Source organism: Geotrypetes seraphini, chromosome 1 (genome assembly GCF_902459505.1).
Source record: "Geotrypetes seraphini chromosome 1, aGeoSer1.1, whole genome shotgun sequence".
Taxonomy (NCBI): domain Eukaryota; kingdom Metazoa; phylum Chordata; class Amphibia; order Gymnophiona; family Dermophiidae; genus Geotrypetes; species Geotrypetes seraphini.
The window spans coordinates 126,033,174-126,049,776 of record NC_047084.1 but is presented as its reverse complement, the minus strand read 5'-3'; the positions used below and the strand labels follow the sequence as shown (position 1 = coordinate 126,049,776).

Here is a 16,603-nt window from a genome sequence, read left to right as displayed (position 1 = left end):
CAAGGCACCATTTATTCTAGCCTCAGAATGAAGCTGACCAGCATACGAGATAGATGTGGATAAAGACTGCAGGAGTACGTTGCCTTTGCTCTCTTTCATTAGATTCAGCAAGTGTTGGAAAATTCCTGGTGTAGCCTAGTTTGGATCTAGGATGGCCTTTTTAATCTTTCATCTGTGAGTGAAGACCTGCTAAGGGGAAGAAAAACTCCACTGGACTAACTTACCTGGAAAAGAGCGTGGCGTAGTTTCTCAACACGCAGTACACGTACCCTTAGGAGTATGTGGCCACTTGTTGGGGGTACACGACACTGGCCACCACTGAGGATATTGCCTGCCCACTCACCGAAGCTGCCACTGGGGATCCCTCCTTTCTGCTCTTCACTCTCCTGTCGAAGCCGCTGCTGGGGATCCCTCTTCCTGCTCTCCATTCTCCTGTCGAAGTCGCTGCTGGGGATCCCTCCTTCCTGCCCTCCACCTTCCTGTCAAGCCACTGCCAGGGATCTCTCCTTCCCGCCCGACCCCCTCCACCAAAGCCGACCCACAGGGCTTCCCTCCAATGTCAGAGCTGATGTCAGAGGCAAGCCTTCTGGGTCAGCGGGGAGGGAGAGGTATCGAGTCCCAGTTACCCTTCTGCCTTCAGCGGCTCTCGTTGCAGGGATGCGCAGGCAGCAGTTCACATACTGCACATAGCTGACCCGTATACCTTCTCTCCAACGTCAGAGTTGACATCAGAGGGAAGGCTTGTGGGTCAGCCACATGCAGTGTGTGAATTCCTGCACGAGTGCTACAGAAGGCAGATTGAGTGAATGTGGCTCGAGCAAGTAAGGGAGAGAGGGGACATGATCTGGGTCAAAGGGGGAAAGGAGCACGTTGAGACATGGGAGGAGCATGATTTTGGGCCAAAGTCTGGAAGGCAAGGGTGGCACGAACTTGGGACATAGAAAGAAGGGATGGGGCATGAACATGGGACACAGAAGGGGGGAGGAAGGGGGCACTAACTTGGGACATAGGAAGGAGGGAATAGAAAGAGAGAATTGTTGGGCATGGGTGTGTGAGTGACAGTGAAAGAGATGGTGCACAAGGGGAAAGGAAGAAAAAGGAAAATTGGAAATATTTATAGAGAGGAATGAGGTATAGGTGCATGGGGAACAGAAGGATGAGAGGGAGAAATTTTGGATATGGTGGTAGAGAGGGAACAGAGGGACAGATTGAAGGAGATGCAAGGAGGGAGGAATGTTGGACATAGTGATGGAGGGAAAGATGTGGCATGGTGCTGGAGAAGGGTGATAGAAGGAGAAATGGGCATGGGGCTAGTGGGCAGTGGTGAAAAATGCTGCACATGATCCAGTGGATGGGAGAGGGAGAAATGTTGGATGTGAAAGTAGAGGGGGTAGGAAAGAGGCCTTGATCTCTCAAGACAGATGGACAGTGAGAGAGAAAGAGGGAGACATATTGCCAATAGGAGGAGAGAGGAAGAAAAGTTGGACTCATGGAGGGACAGAGAGAGAGATGTTGGTTGGGGAAGGGAATGAGTTCCTGAGGAGAAGAAGCATGTAGGAGGCAGAAAGAAAGAAATATTGGATGCACAGTCAGAAGGAAGTGCAGCCAGAGACTCTTGAAATCACCAGACAACAAAGGTAGGAAAAACGATTTTATTTTCTATTTAGTGATCAAAATGTGTCAGTTTTGAGAATATTTATCTGCTGTCTATATTTTGCACTATATTTGTCTATTTTTCTTTAGTTGTTACTGAGTTGACATTGCACATTTTAAAGTCATCTGCCTTGACCTCTTTGAAAAAAAAAAAAAAAGAATATAAATGATAACATTTTCTGTGTGTATGGTGTGCTTTGTGTTTTTTACATTTTGTGGTTACCATTATGTATTAAGATTATATTATGTGTATATGAAAAATGGATGGAAGAAATTGCATTACAATTAGTACTGTTATTATGGGGGTGGGGTCAGGGTTGGGTCTGGGGGGGAGCTTGTGTGGAGGTACTCGGTTGATATTTGTTAGACTTAGGGATACTTGGCTTGAAGAAATTGAGAAACACTGTCATAGTGGTTAGAGCTAAAGCCTCAGCACCCTGCAGTTGTGGATTCAAACCCCACACTGCTCCTTGTGATCCTGGGCAAGTCACTTAATCCTCCACTGCCCCATGAATATTAGATAGATTGTGAGCCTACCAGGACAGATAGGGAAAGTGCTTGAAGTATCTGTATGTACAGTGCTTTGAGTATGGCAAAAGAGGCAGTATACAAGTCCCAATCCCTTTCTCTAAACTTGGGAAAAGGCAAAGTTGGGTTTCAGTAAGTTATTTCATTGTCCTTTTCTTTTTTAGTTCAGAACTCTTCTTTTTCAGTAACGTGAGTTTAGGTAATAGTGTAACATTGAGTCTCTGTTAGGGTTATATATAAAAAGGTGTTTTAGTCTAGATTAGTATTTTAGATTGCATTTTAGAGCATAAGATAAGATTAGATTAGGGCACAGATAGCAATTGAGGAAAGTCTTTATTTAATGTTTAATTCCCACCCATCCACCCCAGCTACTACCCATCCCAAGACTGATCTTTTGATTTATAGGCTTTTCAGCCAAGTAGGAACAGGGCATTGCTTTGGTAGGATTTTTCTCTTTTTTCTCATCAGGTGTGAGTACTTAATGCAACCACAGTATGGCTGGGAAATATCATGTCACCAAAGCTGTTGCTCAGGTTACAGCTTCTATCTCTGTGCGGACAGAAAATGTTACCCAAGCAAAGGGAATGGTTACATGTGTAAACTATCTTCAGCTTGCATCCCTCATGAAGGAAGCAAAGGAACTGAGAGAGGAGGTGGCAATACTAAGAAGCATCTGTGAGAGTGAGAGACACATTGATGAAATGCTTCATGATGTATCAAAGATTTCCAGCAGTGGGAAAGAAGAGGCCATGCTGAGGGTGGACAGCTGGACTCAGATTATGGAACCCTGCAGGATTGATACTGTGACTACAACTGCCCTTGAATTGAAGAACTAGTATAAAGCCCTGAAAGTGGAGGAGATGAGAGCCAGGGAGAGGAAGGACCAAAACTCGAAATCTCCCAAATTGCTGGATCAGTTAACATTAGGAGTCATAAAGTAGAGGTGGTTGGTGATTCCCTTCTGAGGGGTACAGAAGCGTCCATCTACAGACCAGAAATGATATCTCAGGAGGTATGCTGTCTGCCTGGTGCTAAAATCCAAGATGTTATGGAGAGCTTGTCAAGACTCATCAAGCCTAATGACTATTATCCGATGCTGCTCATCCACCTTGGCACTAATAATACTGCTAGGTACCCCTCCGAATATATCAAAAGTGACTTTGTAGCTCTGAGAGAGATGGGTGAGGGAGTTAGGTGTGCAGGTGGGGAGAGTGTGGCGCAGTGATTAAAGCCTCCACTTGTTCAATGTAAGGGCACTATCTCCAACGGAAGAAAACGCCTCAGGTAATATCACGGCAGAGCAAGAAATGCTCAAACCTCCTCTACCCACATCATTGGCAAAAAAACTTCTGAGGAGAATGTGCAATTACCACTACCCTATTTAGCAGGACAAGGATTCATAAGCTGCCTTTTAAATTGTGAAGATATAAGTGATGCTGTATATAGGCCAACGTTTCACGGCGTATGGCCGTTTCTTCAGGGCTTATTCACTTCCCCACATTTATCTGTGAACACAAACGATCACAAGCACAAACAATTGTCTTGTATCTCATTATAATGTCCTAAACAATACCAGATGTAAATTCGCTGTAATACTCACTGCGAAAATTACTTCATTGCTCTTACCAGCGTCCTGTCAATGTACTGGTTCCTTACTTTATTTTAACGAGAGCTACGCCAATCAGTCTACTCCACCTTGCTTACATGGGGGACGTCGGCTACTCTTCTCTGATTGGTCAACCCAACCTAGACTCTCATGGATTGGTTAACTTAGAAATGCGGTGTGTTTAATCTCAATCTCTGAAACAGTATGTTAAAAAACACACATTTAGTAGAAATAATACTATACATGTGTTTAAACCTTTAGGTGTTACAGAATCCAGTTCATAGATCCAGCGTTGCTCCTTCCGCTGAAGAAACAACTGTCTATTCCCTCCCCGTTTGTCATATTTTACGTGATCCAGGACATAGCACTGGAGTTGAAAAAATCGTGGTGATAATCCAGACAGTGTTGCACCATCGGGGCTTGAATGACCTGTCTTTTAATAGCGCTTCTATGTTCATTTAACCGGATCTTCAACTGTGTGCTCGTTTGGCCCACATGAACCTTAGAGCAGGGGCACACAAATATACTACAAATTCGGTCGCACAAGTTGTCTCAAATATCAGTGCATATCTTTTCTGATTTAAAGGATTAATGAACTCAGAGGAGGTCACCATAATGGCACAGTTTTTACAGCTGCCACACACGGAGTGGCCTCGCTGTGTTTCAGTCCCGCTCTTCACACCTCTTAATACCGCGGGGCTTAATTCTTCAGGTTGGCTCCCCTTTTGTAAGCCAACCTTAGAGCGTGGTCCTTAAACAGTGGCAACATTTGTATTAATGGCTAATGTTTATGCAGGATCCTACCCACTTGCTGTGATTTTTGGTCAAATTTGATCATACATGTCAGTGTGTCCTCTCTGACTGGTGCTCTTTACCCATGAATATCAGGTCTCTATTTGCATATAATGCTCTCTTATAAGCTTTATGAACGACATGGTGCACGTATCCCCGTTGTTTCAACCTAGTCTTCAAGATCTTCGATTGAACTTTGTATTCCATCACTGTGCTGCACAGTCTTCTATAGCTCAGAAATGGGTAGATTATTTTTCAAATGCTGCGGATGAAAACTCTCATAATGTAAAAACGTGTTTCTGTGAGTTTCTTTTCTGTGTACTGTAGTGAATATTTCATTAGCTTGTTGTGTGATTCTAATGTCTAGAAATGTTATGTTATTCATGTCACACTGCATGACAAACTTAATGTTCGGATGGCAGTTATTCAGCCATGTCAGGAACTCTTCAAGATGTGCCCGGTCACCTCTCCACATCGATGAACCTAGACCAACTCGAATATTTCTCAACAAATGGGTTTGCTAAAACCCATCTCGTTTCAAAATCGGACATAAACAGATTAGCGATCGATGGCACCATAGTGGCCCCAATGGCCACCCCCATCTGTTGTTTGTAATAATTTCCTTCAAAAATGAAAAAATTCTCACACATGGCTATCATTGCTATCTCAACAAGAAAGTCCGTGGGAATCTTATGACTGTCATCTCGTTGATCTAAAAATGTACATATCACTTCTAATGCTTCTTGCTGGGGGATGACTGTGTAAAACGATTGCACATCTAGGGTGACTAGCCAGATCTCTTCCATTTCAGTGAACTGTAAATTCAAAATCTTTTTGACAAAATCAGCAGAATCTTGAATATAGGAAAAAGAATCCTTTACATATGGTTGCAGGAAATGGTCTATAAAATTGGACAATGGTTCCAATAACAAGCCCCAACTAGAGACAATGGGTCTGCCTGGTGGTTGATTTAAGCGCTTATGTACTTTAGGCAGCGTATTCAGTGCCGGACATTTCGGGGTTTTTAAATTTAGATACTTAAACTCGGGGAGCCTGCAGAGTCACTTAAGCTTCCTCTTCACAAACTTTTGTCTCAGACTTTCACACACTGCCTGTAGACTCCTTATACCATTCCTGCTGTTCCAGGCAAATTGGACTCCAGGTATAGAACTCTTCATTGCAAAGGATTTGAGAATTTGCAGTTGTCTCACCAATCCCTTCTTGTGGAGTCCTCCTTAAAAAGATCCCATCCTTCCAGAGTCTATGCTACCGTTCCTCCTGGAAGGGAGAGGAAAACTATGAACAAGTTTGGACTTCGTCTTTACCAAAATACTATGATGTCCTCCAAAGTCCTTAATTATAATTTTATCTTCGTTACTTATCTCAAGTTCCTCATTGATCTTCTTCCCAGATTTCTTAATCACCTGGATACACAGAAGCACTTCGAATTCCAAGAAGTTATTGCTACTCTGTCACAACTCAGATTGCATCTTCTTCAGTCCTCTTTTGATACCTTTGAATTGTCAGCCAGGGCCACTGCTTTCTCTGTAGCAATGCGCTGCTTGGCCTGGCTTCGCACCATTGATATGGACCCTAATCTTCAGGACCGCCTGGCTAACATCCCTTGTGCAGACAATGACCTCTTTGATGAATTCATAAAGGCAGCCACTAAGAAATTGTCTGAACATGAAAAATCTTTTGCTTCCATTGTCAGACCAAAGCCTAAGCCAGCTCCTGTGAAACCTTCATGCCCTTCTCCAATTTTCCAGAGGCATTATACTCCGAGGGCAGCTCCTTACAATCGAGCGCCTCCCAAGAAACAACAGCATCAGAAGCAACAGAAACCTCAGCCTTCTGCTGCACCTAAGCTGCGCAGCCTTTTTGACTGTCTCAAACAGAGCATAACCTCCATCGTTATGTCTCTGTCCTCTCTTCCCCCCATAGGAGGTCGTCTCCATCATTTTATCACCGATAGGAGACCATTATATCTGACCTCTGGGTGCTGTCAGTCATCAGGGAAGGATACTCTCTTCATTTCACTCAGGTTCCACCAGAGCTTCCTCCAAGATAGTATCCTTCCAGTCCATCCCAGACCGCCCTTCTTCTTCAGGAAGCTCAAGCTCTGCTTCGTCTCTGTACCATCTAACCAGTTCCTTTGGAACAGCAGAATAAGGGGGTTTTACTCCCGTTACTTCCTAGTTCCGAAGAAGATGGGTGATCTGAGACCCATTTTAGATCTCAGGAATCTCAACAAATTTTTAGTCAAAGAAAAATTTTGCATGTTGTCCCTGGCGTCCCTTTACCCCCCCCTTCTAGATCAGAACGATTGGTTATGTTCTCTGGATCTCAAGGAGGCGTATACCCACATTCCCATTCATCTGGCCTCCCATCAATATCTCAGATTCCAGGTGGGGAATCTGCATTACCAATACAGAGTGCTACCCTTTGGCCTGGCTTCATCTCCCAGAGTGTTCTCCAAGTGCCTTGTGGTGGTAGCAGCAGCTCTCAGGAACCATGATCTTCATGTATTTCCCTACCTAGACGACTGGCTCATCAAAAATTCAAAATCGCGGGGGGTTATTGTAGCGACCAAACGGACTACGTGGTTCCTACAAAGCTTGGGATTTGAAATCAACTTTCCCAAATCCCAACTTCAGCCCTCTCAGTTTATCGGAGCTGTTCTGGACACTATCCAACTCAGAGCATTCCTTCCTCAACAACGTCTGGATGCTCTTCTTCAGCTCTGTCACAAAGTGTCTTCCCGCTCTTCACTCTCAGTGAGACACATGATGGTAATACTAGGTCACATGGCCTCCACAGTGCACGTGACTCCTTTTGCCAGACTTCACCTCAGAATTCCTCAGTGGACCCTAACATCTCAGTGGACGCAGGCTTGCGAACCACTCTCTCAACACATTACAGTCACTAATTCATTGAGACAGTCTCTCCGCTAGTGGATGCTCTCTTCCAATCTTTCCAGAGGCTTGCTGTTTAAAATGCCCACTCATCAGAAGGTCTTCACGATGGTTCATAGTCAGTCGCGCGCGAGACACCAGCATGCTGACTATTGAGCGCTGACAATTCGGCGCAAGAAAGAAGCGCGCCATGGGAAAACTTAGTTTTAAAGAGCTCCGAAGCGGGGTGTGAGTGGGGACCCCCCCACACACTTTACTGTATAGTGTTCGCGCTGCTGGGAGGGGGGTTGGGGGGTTGGAACCCTCCATTATAGAGAAAACTGAACTTTTTCTGATTTTTCGGGAAAAGTTCCATTTTTTCTATAATGTGGGGGGGATGCACCCCCCCCAACGGCAGCGCGAACACTATGCAGATATATTCTCATCACCTCAAGGCAGATGCTTTTCTACTGGAATGGACAAATCTCTTCCTGTATGCATTCCCTCCATTTCCTCTCATTCTCAAAACTCTTGCCAAGTTGAAGAACGATCATGCCATCATGATTCTGATAGCTCCTCAGTGGCCGAGACAACCTTGGTACTCCCTTCTACTTCAACTCAGCAGCAGGAACTTTCTACCAGTTTTTCCGTCTCTCCTTGCACAGAGTCAAGGATCTCTACTTCATCCCAACCTGCAGTCTCTGCACCTGACAGCTTGGTACCTCTCAACATAACTCCTCTTCAGTTTTCTCAACCTGTCAGAGACATTTTAGAGGCTTCTAGAAAGCCTGCCACTAGACAATGCTACAACCAAAAATGGACTAGATTTTCTACATGGTGCATCTCTCGCGATAAGGAGCCTCAACATTCTTCCTCACTTCTGTTCTGGATTATCTTTTGCATTTATCCACCTCTGGCCTCAAGTCTACATCGATCCGAGTCCATCTCAGTGCAATTGCTGCTTTCCATCAGCCTATTGAAGGGAAACCCCTCTCTGCTCATCTGGTGGTTTCCAGATTCATGAAATTACTTTTCAATGTCAAACCTCCTCTCAAACCGCCTCCAGTGGTTTGGGATCTCAAAGTTGTTCTTGCTCAATTGATGAAGCCTCCATTTGAACCAATGTCTATGGCTGCTTATATCTCTTTCTGCTATGCCCAGGCTGGACTACAACTACAGAGTCGAGTCACAGCCCACAAAGTCAGAGCAATGGCAGCTTCAGTGGCTTTCATCAGATCCACATCTATTGAGGAAATTTGCAAATCTGCTACCTGGTCCTCGGTTCATACTTTCATTTCTCACTATTGTCTGGATGTTTTCTCCAGACGGGATGGCCATTTTGGCCAGAGAGTATTACAAAATTTATTCTAAGTTGCCAACGCTCCCACCATCCCATTCTTGTTAGCTTGGAGGTCACTCATATGTGAGAATAGGCTGCCTGCTTGTCTTGGGATAAAGCACAGTTACTTACCATAACAGTTGTTATTCAGGGACAGCAGGCAGCTATTTTCACAACCCACCCACCTCCCCTGGTTGGCTTCTCTGCTAGCTATCTGAACTGAGGAGACTCGCCCTGCGCTTGGCGGGAAGGCACTCGCGCATGCACGGTGCGGCTGACTCAAAACTTTTACATTTCTACAACAAGTTTGCTTGCGAGGATGTCTGCATCCGGGCTCCATGGATGACGTCACCTTTATGTGAGAATAGCTGCCTGCTGTCCATGGATACAACTGTTACGGTAAGTAACTGTGCTTTTTGTCCCAACAAGGATCCAGGTTTCGCCGTATGTATGCACCTTCCTCAGGGGACCCTGAATTGAACTGCTGGTAATAAATACCAACTGCTTTAATATGCTATCAAATTGCTGCAAGGACAGCGCCAGGAGCTTTAAAGGTTATATTAAAACCATACCTTTGTAGCTGAGGCAGGTTGCTGCACATTGCCATCTCAGGTCATAGTGAGTAAGGCTGTTACGGAGTGGTCTGTATATCTTATTTTTAAAGGTTTCTACCTGTTCTCTTAGGTTCCCCCACCTCTAAAATCCTAAAAACGCTAGTTTTTCATTTTAAGTGTTTTGGATCCGTTTTTTGGCGCTAAAATGCTGTCGCCGTGGCCATCTTGGATTTCCCAGTTAAAAAAAAAAGTTCTATAGGAGCTTCAGATCACCTTGTTTTGTCTCAAAACTGGCAGGGATGGAGTCCTCAGGCAATTTTAACCCTCATTCATGCCAGGTTTGCGCTGAATGGGCACCTGAAGAGCGTCCTTTCGCCACATGCCATGCAGCACATGAAGAGAGATGGAATTGGTTGGCTTAGCCTCCCCTTTGCTCTCTAGGGCCGAGAAACAGCTGGGCAGTCTGTTTGTTAAGGTTAAATTCCTTCAAGTCCCTGGAATTGCAGTCGTTCTAAATGCAGGGGGGCAGAGGCCATGGAGCCCAAGAGATGCAAGCTGGAGTCATCTAAAGGAGATTCTGCACTGTCTGATAAGTTGGTATGGAGAGCCTATCAGGATGGCCGAAATCCACAGGGAAAGTCGGGCAGCACACCAGGAGGCACAGAAGGGGGTTGGGACTCCCAGGGTACATCTGCCTCAGAGGCTGGCTCAGTTCTGGTGGACCTTTCCAGGAGAGAGTTTCAGAGGATGAAGGGTCTCTTGTTATGCTCTTACTGCTACCAGCGTTTTCACTGAGCAGTACCTTTGACAGGAGTTTTTAACCGCCTGTCTCTTCAGAGAGTTATGTTCAATTGCTGTATTCCATATGGTTCTTGTATACTAATGTACTGCGAATCATGGGCCCCTGAGGAAGAAGTGTTTTTTGAAACACGGACCGTACCCTTCAAAATTGAGGACTAATTTTGGAAATACAACTTTTTATTGACTTGAATAAAAATTCCTGAACCTTGTACATTCTCTGCAGTTCTTATTTTATTTTTTTGGTTGGGTTCCTCTCAGTAGCCATGACAAGGCCTTGGCTGTATCTGACGGCACAGGGGTGTTAGCAGTTGTTCTTTCAGTCCAATGTAGATTCCTTGGTAGCACAGGTTACCGAGCACACAACCCTGACAAGTGCAGGAGGCATGGTATTACAGGTTCTGTAGGCTGCAAAGTGGAGCTGATTTTTAATAGGTAATTCGAAGCACTGGCTTTTTGAATCTAAGCAGCTGCAGCAGCTTCTTTGTGACTTGTGCCCATTATACCAAGGTGTGGATTTTGAGCTGGCGGAGGGCCAGCCTTTGTCTCATCTCCTATTGGATGGAGTGGATTATGTAGCTGATGCTCTCTATGATATCGTCAGAGTCATGAGTCAAGTTTTGAGTTGATTTCTTCGATTTCTCCCAGCAGAATGCTAGATCAGGGAATGAGCTGGAGGTTCCTCCTCCAAGGCTACACTCCTTTCAAGTGTCAAATTTTGCTCTGAATGGGACTGGATGATCGCATGACCAGCTTGGCAGTTTCTCAGCTGATTTCTCTGCCTGAAGGGTACGGACCTCACACGGTGGCTCTGGGTGGTCTAATTTTCGTGGCTCCAGGTGCTTTCAGCAGTCCTCTCCAGGAGCCACCTCTCAGAGCCAACAATCTAGATAGTGATGCTCAGCTTCCAGGTGGAGCCAACCCGCTAGTTTCCTCCCACTTCAACATTCATGAAAGCACAATGTCGCCAGGTTTGGAGTGATTCCCCTGAAGATAAGGGGACATCTCTCTTGACTAGATGGTAGCCTGGGCATAGATTGTAATTGATCATTCAAAGTGGTTGCAAGCTTGAATTTGTCCAGCCTTTGACAGACTGGTTGGTGGATTCCCCAGTGGGATGTCCAGAGAAAGCAAGCAAAGTTGCAGCTACAGCTCAGAGGTTGTTAGAATTTTTGTCTTAGAGCTGATACTGCCCAAAGATTTGGGTGCAGGCACAGTAGTTAGAGCTTCAGCCTCAGCATCCTGAGGTTGTGGGTTCAAATCCCATGCTGCTCCTTGTGACCCTGGGTAAGTCACTCAATCCCCCATTGCCCCAGGTAGAGTGTGAGCCCACCAGGACAGATAGGGAAAAATGCTTGAGTACCTGAATGTAAACCACTTAGGCTATAAGTGGTATTTAAATACTATTAATAAATACATACATACATATTCTCCATACACTTCAGTGTACCCTACAGGGCTCGGATGAGTAGAAATCCCCAGTCGATCCTGTGTCACAGGGAAACAATACTGTCAATCATAGTGATGGCAGCTCCAATGAAGTGTCTGGCCTCTCTGGATTTGACAGAGGTCTATATGCTCATTCTCATATGTCCAGTCCACAATTTCTCTATCTGTCACATGGACTCACAATCTAACTATGGAGGCAATGGAGGGTTAAGTGATTTGCCCAGGGTCATAAGGGGTGGCGCTAGGACAAATAGATTGTCAATCTTTTGCCTTCAAGCTGGTAGAGATGTGGCATGGACTTCCTGACTCCATTAGAGTGACAGGCCAGCTACAACAATTTTATAAAGCCCTGAAAACTCTGCTGTTTACATAAAACTTAAATGACGATAATCCAGCTTTTTTTTCTCTATGCTCTCTTTCGTATTTACTCTCGTCTTAATTACAAGTGAACCGAGTCGAGCTCTGTTGGGAGATGACCCGGTATATAAATTGAAAACTAGATTAGATTGTAAGGTCAAGTTCAATTTATTTGATATACATTACATTACATTACAGATTTCTATTCCGTCATTATCTTTCAGTTCAAAGCGGATTATAAAAAGAGTTATGGAAGAAGGGTTACAAAGTTAGATCAGAGATCGTTTCCAAGAGAGGGATAAGTAGGATCAGGGGTTAGGGAGGGGATGGTAAGAAGGGGGTATTTGTGGTATTAAGCTTTATTAAGGGATTTCTTGAAGAGTATAGTTTTTATTTCCTTTCTGAACATCTTGTAGTCTGGGGTTGTTATCAATAGGTTGGAGATTTTGTTATCTATTTTTGCTGCTTGAGTGGCTAGTAGGCCGTCGTATAGTTTTATCCGTTTTACTTCTTTGATTGGGGGGTAAGTGAATGGGGTGTGTGTTTTTCTATGCCTGGTAGAGGTAGTTTGGATGAGGTGGTTGTTTAGGTAGATTGGGCTGTCTCCGTTTATAGTTTTAAATAGTATACAGTAGAATTTAAATTGTATTCTTTCCTGGATTGGAAGCCAATGTGAGTCGATATATGCCTCAGTAATGTGGTCATGTTTCTTCAATGAGTAGACGAGTCTCAGCGCTGTATTTTGAATTGTTTGTAGTTGTTTAATCATTATTGCAGGGCAGGGGAGAGGAGGTTGCAGTGGTCTAGGATACTTAGGATTAGAGATTGTGCTAGGAGCTGAAATTGTGTTTTTTCGAAGAATTTTCGGACTTGTCTAAGGTTTCTCATAACTGCGAAAGATTTCTGTATTGTTTTGTTTATTTGTGGTTGCATGGTGCAGCCTCTGTCAATAGTCATACCTAGTAGTTTTAGGGTGGTTTGCAAAGGGTAATTGATAGAGTTGATTTCTAAGTTGGCTATGGTTGGGATTTTGTTATTTTCTAGGAGGATGAATTTAGTTTTGTCTTGCTTGAATTTCAGTTTGTGGTCTTCCATCCAAGTCGTAACTGTAACTAGAGTTCAGTGTAGTTTGTCTGTCATTGACAGCTTTGGTTGGTCGAAAGGAATGAGGATGGTGATGTCATCAGCATAGCTATAAGAAGTTAGGGGGTTCATAATTAAAAAAAAAAAAAGTCTAAAAAGTGTCCTAAATGGCTACTTGGATGATCAAAAAGCCTGATCGTCCAAGTACCCCTAACCAAAGCTGGTTTTTAGACGTATCTAAAAACAGCTTAGGCCTTTCCCCTGCCTCTAAACGTACAGAGAGAAAAGAGGTGTGTTTAGAGGAGGGGAAAGGGCGGGCAGTGGGCAGGAGGTGGGCCGACCTACACCTAGGCGTACAACACATATAACCAAAATAGTTGACAGGTTGCCTAGTTGGCACTTAGACCTTTTGACTAAGACGAAGTCAAACCAAGTCTAAGTGCCGAAAAAGGGGCCGCTGAGCTGATGGCAGCTGGTGCGATCAGTTCAGTGGCCCGGCAACCTACCCACCACAACCATCGCAGCAGGGGAGATGCCCAATCTCTCCTGCCACGATACATCACCCCCCCCCCCCCGACAACATCGGGGCAAGAGGGAGCTCAAGCCCTCCTGCCCCGCGATCGCTAACCCTCCCCTCCCCAATTACGGTTGGCCAGGAGGGAGCCCAAGCCCTCCTGCCCCGCGATCGCTAACCCCCCCCGATTACGGTCAGGCAGGAGGGAACCCAAGCCCTCCTGCCCCGGGCACCCGCGGCACCCCCGACAACATCGGGGCAAGAGGGAGCCCAAGCCCTCTTGCCCCGGCGATCCCCCCACCTACACGAATGGGCCAGGAGAGAGCCCAACCTCTCTTGGCCCCGGCGACCCCTCACCTACATGAACGGGCCAGGAGGGAGCCCAAGCCCTCATGGCCCCGGCGACCCCCTACTCCCCACCCCCCACTACAATACGGGCAGGAGGGATCCCAGGCCCTCCTGCCCTCGACACAACCCCCCTCCCCGCAATGACCGCCCTCCCCAGAACCCCCGATCGCCCCCCCCCCCCGCTGACCCGCAACCCCCCCGGCCGACCCCACAACCCCTCCACCCCCACCCCCCTTCCCCGTACCTTTAATGTTGGCCAGACAGATGGGTGCCAAGCCTGCCCATCCGGCAGGCCAGCCGGGTCCAGAATGGGGCTGGATTGGCCTAGGCGGCAGAAACCCTGCCCACGGATGGGGCCTGAGGCGCCTGGGACAATCAGAATAGGATGTAACTGGTACTTTGGAAGACTGATGAGAATGGACTTACATTAGTCTATCTTAGACAATACCAAGGAGTGTATTAGGATACAAAGAGAACCTAATTGAAGAAATAAACGAATAGATCGGATTTGAGAAAGAGCGAAAAAAGAAGAAACCATCTTTGAGATATGAGAATGAAAGGTTAGAGCATTATCAATCACAACTCCTAAAATCTTAGTTGTTGAAAATTGTAAAGGGACACCTTTCATGCTAAAGTTTAAGGACTTTGCTGCAGTTTTTTGAGAATTAACTTTTAACTTGTCAATTGTAAGTCACTCTGCAATTTTGTCCAGTTTCACAGAGATAAATGAACAGCTGGATGATGTTATCAAGCAGAGATTAAGAGAAACAAATAGGACAAATAAGGCATTAGGGAGTTATTTATTGTGGGAATGATTTCAAAAGGAAGATCACGTTCTGTCTCAGTTGCAGATTGTGTTCTGAAATATCTGTCTTCTTGTCTCAGCTGTGTTGAAATCTTCAGTAACTGCCAGATCACCACCTCCTCCTACCATTGGTTCTCTGCCCTCTAATACCCACCAGTATTGTCACAGTAATACCCAGAATGGACCAAGTATCTCAGGAAACCAGCCGCCAAGGTGAGAAGAACAAGTAAAAATTGCATAAAAACTTTCTAGTTCCCATTTTGTAACACAAAGACTACAAGCACTTTCTCATCCTCCTACCTCTAAATCAGTGGTCTCAAACTCAAACCCTTTGCAGGGCCACATTTTGGACTTGTAGGTACTTGGAGGGCCTTAGAAAAAAATAGTTAATGTCTTATTAAAGAAATGATAATTTTGCATGAGGTAAAACTCTTTATAGTTTATAAATCTTTCCTTTTGGCTAAGTCTTAATAATAATATTATAATTTATAGCTAAAGAGATATATGATCAAGAAATTGTTTTATTTTACTTTTGTGATTATGCTAAACATACCGAGGGCCTCAAAATAGTACCTGGTGGGCCGCATGTGGCCCCCGGGCCGCAGGTTTGAGACCACTGCTCTAAATGGAGTACCAGCAGCATGTAAAAAAGCTGCAACCTGTGTTTTAAGCCTGTGAGATTTTACCCAGAAACAGCTGAGGCACTGAATATCAGCAATCTAATAACAAGGAATGAAGAGAATCAAACCTTAGAATCTCCATAGTTCTAAGTCCTTGGCTTGAGTTAGGTACATTAGTGGCATCCCAAACCTGTTCTGGGGACCCCAGGGCAGCAGAGATGGTGTGCTGAACCAAGGGTCTTGCGGCTGCTTCCACGAGTCTGTTTTCAACACCTCTTCCTTCTCCCTGCTCTCTGCAGCCCCCAGTCAGTTGTTTCTTCTGTAAGCGAGCCTGTAGGAGTAACTTTGATCTGCTCGGTCTTCTTTTTTGGGTTTCAAGTAATTCTTGCATTTTTCGGGGGACTTTTTGTTCCTGTTCAGCTCCAGTGACTGCCTAGCCTGTGTGAGAGGAGCAGACTTCGGTCTGCAACTGACAGTTGAATCCTGCGGGGACCTGCTCAGCCAGCCTTCATGAACTATGGAGCCCAGGGGTTTCCCCCCTCTGTTTGCTCACTCCTTGACTTGATCAGGAGTGCTAGCACAGACTGCTATACTGGCACCAATTGAATTCTTTGGAGTGCACATGGTGTTGGCTGCATTTTTCTCCCCCCATTCATGGCATTTGACTTCTGGTCCCGGGGGTCAAGGCTGAATCTGGTTGTGGCCCAACTGGCAGCTGAAGAGTCAGGAGAGGCAGCTTTCCTGGTAGCAGAGGTCCTCTCCTAATTCCAGCTACCCTGAGAGGAGTTGTGGCTGCAGCACATCTTCCCAGCATCTGGTCTGTCAGTAGGGCTGTTACAGACCATAGGGCAGTTCCGGGGAGAGATGGGGGTCTGAATTTGATGTTTTTGTGGTGATAACTTGTTGTAGCATTATTCCCCCACCCCAAAAATCCTAAAATCACTGTTTTTTGTGGTCCTTCGGTGGAGGTATAGTCGTTTTTCAGCAGGAAATCCTAGTGGTGGCTATCTTGGATTTTTCCCTATTTGAATTCCAAGTTCTCAAACTTAGTCAAAAAGTTTAATTTTTTATTCTAACCACCAGGGATGGAGTCCTCAGGCTCCAATAATATGAATTTGTGTGAAGTTTGAGCCGGATTGACACCAGAAGAGCACCTTTGTGCCTGTTCTGCCATGCAGACTGGGAGATGTGGACCTTGGGTTTAGCCTCTGTCCATCTTATTAATGCTGACAGATGATTACTGGAATGATTAGGGAATGATTT

The 16,603-nt window shown here is 45.3% G+C and overlaps 1 protein-coding gene across 2 annotated transcripts in view; it reads left to right on the top strand.

Annotated features, from left to right (window-relative positions):
* Nucleotides 1-16,603, top strand: part of SEC24D (SEC24 homolog D, COPII coat complex component) — a 255,374-nt gene that overhangs the window by 24,563 nt on the left and 214,208 nt on the right. For both annotated transcript variants that reach the window (XM_033938041.1, XM_033938046.1), the window contains exon 3: nt 14,801-14,933. In XM_033938041.1, the coding sequence (XP_033793932.1) occupies nt 14,801-14,933 (133 nt within the window). The remainder of the gene's footprint in view (nt 1-14,800; nt 14,934-16,603) is intronic.